At 40.8% G+C, this 6849-nt stretch overlaps 1 protein-coding gene across 1 annotated transcript in view; it reads left to right on the plus strand.

Annotated features, from left to right (window-relative positions):
- The window catches only part of BEAN1 (brain expressed associated with NEDD4 1), a 51993-nt gene extending 45543 nt beyond the window's left edge, over window positions 1-6450 (plus strand). The window contains exon 6 of the mRNA XM_055000798.1: window positions 5991-6450. Within this exon, the coding sequence (XP_054856773.1) occupies window positions 5991-6342 (352 nt within the window). The 3' untranslated portion in view covers window positions 6343-6450. The remainder of the gene's footprint in view (window positions 1-5990) is intronic.
- Window positions 6451-6849: the final 399 nt, after the last annotated feature.

Consider the following 6849-nt stretch of genomic DNA (forward strand, 5'->3'; position numbering starts at 1 on the left):
ATTTAGAATTCCAAAGACGAGAGTTGGTAATCAGAAAATCTACATTCTGCAACGAGTATATGAAATCACTTTGAATGTTCAATGCCCTGTTCCTCCTGGAGTCTTTGGAAGACATAACCCTAAACACAACAACAAAACAGACAAGAAGCAGAATGGTTGCTCATTGCAGTTTGGGGACCTGTATCTCTACTACAAAAGTGTGCTAGGGATGGCAGATCATTTTATGATGTCCTACTTAGGGAATTGATCGATAAATCTCCATCCTCACCAGTCTAAGTCCTGTCATATCAGTAAGAAGGAAAATCGAAATCATATCATTGTAAATATAGAAAACGGTTCTTTGGTTCATACTGCAATCCTAAACAGAGTTGCAATGCAGTCAGTAGACTTAGAAAAGTATAACTCTATTTAGGATTGAGCTACTAGTTTTTATCCAACTTTTCAATTCCCTGAATCATACTGTCACATTGCTGCTGCTCCTTTCCCACACAGTAATGAAAAGCATTTCACAAAAACAGAAGAAAGTGTTTGTATTCTGGGGATTATTTTCTTTTTGTTTTTTCAACTCCCTGCATCTGTTTATGATTTCTTTAGCATCACACTTACCATTCGTTTGTTTCTCTACTATTATTTTTATTTTATTTATTCAACAAAGTTTATATCCTGCCTTTCTGCCCTCATAAGGGCCACTAAGGCGGCTTAGAATTTAAAATGTACATACTAAAATCACATTTTAAAACCATTAAAACCAACCAAAACAATAACAACAACATCAACACATCATTAAAACAGTTAAAAACCAGAGCTTAAAAACATACAAAGACATAAAAACAACAGTTAAAACAAAACATTGGGCACAAAAAGGGGATCACTGAAGGAATGCCAAATGAAACAAAAAAGTCTTCACCTACTGGTGGAAGATGGCAACAGAAGGTGACAGACGAATCTCCCAGGGGAGCCAGTTCCAGTGTTTTGGTGCCACAGCTGAGTAGGCCCTCTTCTGGGTTGCCACCTGCCTCATCTCAGAAAGCAGGGGCACCCAAAGCAAGGTCTCCGAAAATGACCATAGTGGTCAGGTAGGTTCATAACCGTGCATTCCTTCAGGTATGTTGGTCCCAAACCCTCTGGGGCTTTAAAGGTCAACACCAACCTGTTGCACAATGTGGACAGACTCCTTATTTAGAGTCCATCCATCTTGCAGATGCATGCACACATGTTGCCCATATGATGGCTTTATATACTTTGGCCACTCAGAAAATTCATGTAAGAGTTGTGTCTGAAAGTCATACTTCTTAGTAACATACATAACTCATTTAGAGCATAGAATATTTTAACAATTATACTTGTTTGGGTATGAAGAAGCTTTTATGGGGGAACTGTTTTCTGTATTGATATTGATATGATTTTGATTTATCTTCTTCCTGGTGTAACAGAACTTAGGCTAGTAAGGATGGAGATTTATGGATCAATTCCCTAGGCAGAACAACATAAAATGATTTGCTACCTATCTTGATGATTGTTTTTATTTGTCATCTTCTGTCATTCATGTTTTATGTAGACTCATCTTACAATGGCTTTTGGCCATGTACGATACAATCTGCATACCTGGCTGTATTTTATCATTTTTGCCTTGTTCTCTCCCTACCGGATACTGTTTTAATGGGTTTTATTGATGCCGTTTTCAGTTTGTTTCATTTATTGAGTTATTTGCATGGCTTTAAGAAAAAATTAAGTTGCATTTCTGTTGTTTTATTTTGTGTTGGTATCAGCTTTGGGCAGATTCTGCAGGCTGTGGGACATCAGTCTTTTAAATAAATAAATATATCAGTGAATGAATTTATGAATGACCCCATTAAATAAGCTCTTCTGTATTTCCAAAGCAACAGTCCCTACTTAATAGACCCTCTACCATGACATATGACATAAGGTGACTGATGATACAAAACGGTTTTGCTTCCTGAGCCTCAGAAGTTCAGTGAGGGTGGGGGTCTCTATTGTATCTTTTCCCCTCCCATCTATTAAATAAACACTTAACCTACCATTCAGTCAAATGCAGCGGGACAAGAAGAGACGGAAGAATACCAAGGAATGTACAAAGAGAACCTTACTGAGGGCCAAGCTACAAGTGACGAATGACACTTGAACAGCAAGTGCATTTCTCCCTGTTCACTTGCCCTTCACTCAATCCACTTGCCGTTCAAGTGTCATTCGCCACTTGTAGCTTGGCCCTCAGACTCATTATTCTATATGTGATGTGGGGATTTTCTGCACAGGATTTTCCCATTGGTTCTGGCACCATACTACTTTAACATATCCCCTGATTTCCTCATGTATTTTTTTTGCCTTTAGTTCCCTCCCCACTTTGGGGGGAGGGGTCCCCCAGTTTTTTTCTTGGTTCTTTTGAGACCACTCTCACCCCAATCTTTTTCTGGAAGCTGATTTTGAGTCAATATTTTACTCATGCATAATGTTTCTTTCAGTTTTGTTTGCCCCGCCCATTCCCACCAGACTCCAACTCACCTTTTGATGACTGGACATAAATAATAATAACATAATAACATTTGATTTATATACCACCCTTCAGGATGACTTAACACCCATTCAGAGTGGTTTACAAAGTATGTTATTATTATCCCCACAACAACAATCACTCTATGAGGTGGGTGGTGCTGAGAGAGCACCTAGAAGCTGTGACTGACCCAAGCTCACCCAGCTGGCTTCAAGTAGAGGAGTAGGGAATCAAACCTGGTTCTCCAGATTAGAATCCCACGCTTTCAACCACTACACCTTCCTTTCCCTCCTTCCTGGTTTTGTTTTGATCTCTGTTTCTTAAATCACCAATTTCACATTGCTGTATCAACATAGCATTGTAGTAATAGGTGCAGCAGGTTTTTTGAATTCCCAGCTTTAATTGAAAAGAAAGTCTGTATCCCATTCCCTTGTAAACATAAGCCTTTTTCCATTTATCTCTGGAAAAGAAGGAACTAGAGAGTTATTTTTTTAAAAAATCATCAATTTGATATCAATAGATTGACCTATGATTGTAATAATAGATGCAATAGGTTCTGTGATATCCCAGCTTTCATTTAGTAAAAAAGTAAGCCTCCAGCCTGTTCCATTGTGGAGATATGCCTTTTCCCTTTTCCTCAAGGGAAGGGGCTAGAGTTCCTTTTTTTAAAAAAAAGATGAAAGCTGTGAATTCAGAGAATCTATTGTATCTATTATTACAATAGTCTATCAATATGAAATTGATGGTTTTTAAAAAATGTAAAAGCCTTGGGGGCCCTGGAAAATGGGGGGTGGCCACTTTTGGCACCAGAAAAAGCACCATGGTTTGAAAAACACATAGCCCCTTCCGCTCCAGCATCCCTCCCGACACAGGTCAGTTTGCTCCACCAGTGCCTCCTGGGCTCTCCAGTTTGAACAAGGGGGGGCTTAGGTATAGGTGGCAGAGCTGCTCCCTTTGTAGTTTTCCCCATGTGTTCATTTTCAATCTTTTTTAAAAATTCAGCCCTTCTATCTATCAATATAAGCATGTGCAAAAAATAAAAGAGGGTTGCTGTGACGTCACCGATGATGTCACCGATGATGACCGCACCACCACTTGAAAATCTTGATTATTTTAAGTCATGTGCAGAACAAAATAAACCGACCTCACAACTGTAAACATTCAAAGGGAGGGCAGATAAGCATAAGAACCGTACCCAAACCGATTTCAATACTTGGGGATCTGCTGCTAAGAAAATCAGGAGCAAGTTGAGTGTGTAGAAAAGCCCGCATTCCAATTACTGTTGCAAATGATGATGGGTTGGATGTCCAAACAGTTTTTCTGCTGGTGAAAAAGGGAGGAAGCATTCATTTTGACCACTCAAAAGGGCTATGCTGAGAATCGTGGGACAAAAACGATACAGAACTAGAGGAACTGGCGGTAAGTGAGCTAAATCCAACATGATCAAGATGTTCATAATCAAACTGACATTGCTGGTTTTTCTCAGGGAATTCCATAGTGCTGTTTTGGGGAGTGATTCATTAAGTTGAATCCAAACCTAACTTTCCATCATCGGAATGGAACTTTCCTGCCTCCTGTCCCCTCCCCAAGAGCCCAGTCATCTCTATGAAATGCTGTTCCTGAGAATAGGGATCCTTGAGGGATACCAGGGGGGGTTTCAGCAGTCTAATTTTCAGTCTAATTTATTTCTTAATAAATGTGTACACTGCCCTCTCTCTCCCTTAGTGTGCTGCAAAAATAAGTATGTTTTGTACTGAATCATAAGCCCAACCCTCTTGCTTCCTCCAGGGGATCTTCCTATTATTGTTTCCATGTTTCAGGAACACAACCTATGTCTCGCTGCCTTCCAGAGTCCTCTGGACACAGGAAAAGTGCTTGCAGTCTTAATTACCCATTAGAAACCAATGAAGCAGAACCCCTAGCTGTCAGGGCTGGAACATGTGTATGTTCAGAGAACATTAATTCCACATTAGCCTCAGGGTTGTGAGCGGTAATGAATAAGAACGGCTTCTTGGTGATTTTCAAACTAGGATTATGACCCTAAACCATTTACTCAGAGGTAAATTCTGTCATAATCAATGGGATTTACACCCAAATATATGCACTGAGGTTCTGAATTACAGGATCTTATTTACTTGATTTTTTTTAATTAAATCTTTCATACTGCATTTCCTAAGGTCAATATGGAAAGCAGTCTCCATATGCAGTAAGTTATACTGTAAATGCTTATAAGGTGGCCACCGAATAATAGCTAGGTGCAGTGTGTTATCTGGTACTGAAAGAGTGCTCTTCCCCTCCATTCTTGGTTCTTCTTGAAGCTTCAGAGAGCTGGCTCTAATCTCAGATATTTTATTGTATTCTTTGTCTTTCTCTAAATTATTTAAAGGATTTCTGACTTTCTAATGCTGAGTTTCCATCATCCGCATCTGATATCAAAAAGAATCCCATAAAAACACTAAAATGGAATGAAGGCACAAAGCAATAAGCAATATGTACTAGAAGTAAAAAAGAAGAAATAGCAGTTTAGCAAAAACTGCACACAATTCAACCACCGTGCAAATAAACGTTTTGGTTTGTTGCTGGAAAGGGAACACATGCGTGTCTGAAGAGGATGGCCCATAAAATTCCCATGTGGGGCAGTGAAGCCCTGTTTATATATGCCTTCATTAACTTGAGGCAAGGTGGGTGTGTGCTAGTGTGTGAGAGAGCCCTTTGTCAATAAAAAGGTCTTCATCGCTGACAAAACACGTAGTGGCAGTACTGAGAAGTCTTTCCTCAAGCTGGCTGATCCAAGGAAGCCACAACAAAAAAGTCTTTCCTGCTCTGTGCGTGGAGGGATTTAACCTAAGGAAAGCTCACAGGGCAAAAGTTACTTTGGGCCCAGGCCCTCTAAAGGCTTTATGTCATAAGCAGTTAAAATGATTCAAAGAGACATAGAACAGAGCCTCATCTCTAGATCCGGAAGAACACAAAGACGTATATGAAAGATGTTTTGTCCGATAATCCGGTCCTAGGCTATAGAGAGCTTTAAACAGCATAGCTGACAGACAGATTTTACCTCAGGATGGAATCAAAGATATAAAGAGCAGAGTTTGCCCTTAATCTGAGGGGAAGTTTATATGGGAAAGGGTGGTCTCTAAGGCATACTGGGCCCAGGCCATTGAGCCAGATCGGAACAAAGGGTTGGATCCTACCAGCTTATCTACCTGATATTGCCCCATCTGGCCACTCTGCAGCCCAGTGACCTGCATGGCTTTTGTGTGCAGAGGTTTCACAATCCCCAGCATAGGCTTTTGGAAGGTCAAAAGAAACCCACCTCTCTCTTAAAAAGTGGTACCCATTGTGTCCCTGTAACCAGCCCGTTTACAGATGAGCTACAGAATTTTGCACCAGTTGAAGCATTAATTTCTATCCCCACTACCCCGCATGTGTCTATTCTGCTTCTGCAGCACATTTAACAGGAATCTTGGTTTCCTTTCAGCTACGACGAGTGTGTAGGGCCAGGAGCAGCCCAAATTTACATTCCTACAGATGACCCTCCGCCGTACTCCCTGACAGACCCTTATCAAAGGAGCGACATGGCGATAAACATTCCTTCGGGTGAGCAAGTGACTCCTGGGACTACAGAACAGGCTGCTGACTACAGAGTAGGCCCGCAAGACCCTCAGCAGCCTCTCTCCTCCATTTCCTCATCGTCGTCGTTTATAATGGAGGCAGCCCCTCCGTACGAGACCGTTATGGGTGAACAAAACATCCCCATTCCGTTAGTCCCGCTGGAAGTTGAGAAAAATTCTGGAGATGACTATCAGACTCTTTGCACCAGAATAATGTAAAGGGAAAGAGAAGTCTAAAGGGATTCTTCGAGCTCAAGAAAGGGCAAGAACATGGAATGAGATTAACCCATCTGTGTACTCCACAAAACTCTTTTCTACTTTTAACAGGGCTGGAAAGGGATTGTTTTGGGGTGGGGTTTGTTTGGGGAGGGTTTTTAAAAAAAATAGAACATTGGGGACATTTACCTTCACCCACTAATCTTTGGGTTTTGAATTGTTCCACAAAATGTAGAATGATGGGAGATGGCTATGGGTATGTTGGCCTCTCTAGAACATTCGAAAGCTCCTCCAGTAAAGCTGCTATTAGTATAGATCGATGTTGTACGGTCAAACCTAGTTCTCAGTTTTGATAACGGTACTTTGCATGTCTTAGATCAAAAAGGAAGGAAGATAGAGGGGTTTGTGTCCATACTTGCAAGCACAATTAGTAAGGGATGCTCAGCCAATTAGTGAGAGAGGATTCAATTGTTTGTGGCACTTGGAAAATGTATTTGTTTAGATTGATAC

The sequence above is a fragment of the Eublepharis macularius genome, chromosome 16 (assembly GCF_028583425.1).
Source record: "Eublepharis macularius isolate TG4126 chromosome 16, MPM_Emac_v1.0, whole genome shotgun sequence".
In the NCBI taxonomy this organism is placed as follows: Eukaryota; Metazoa; Chordata; class Lepidosauria; order Squamata; family Eublepharidae; genus Eublepharis; species Eublepharis macularius.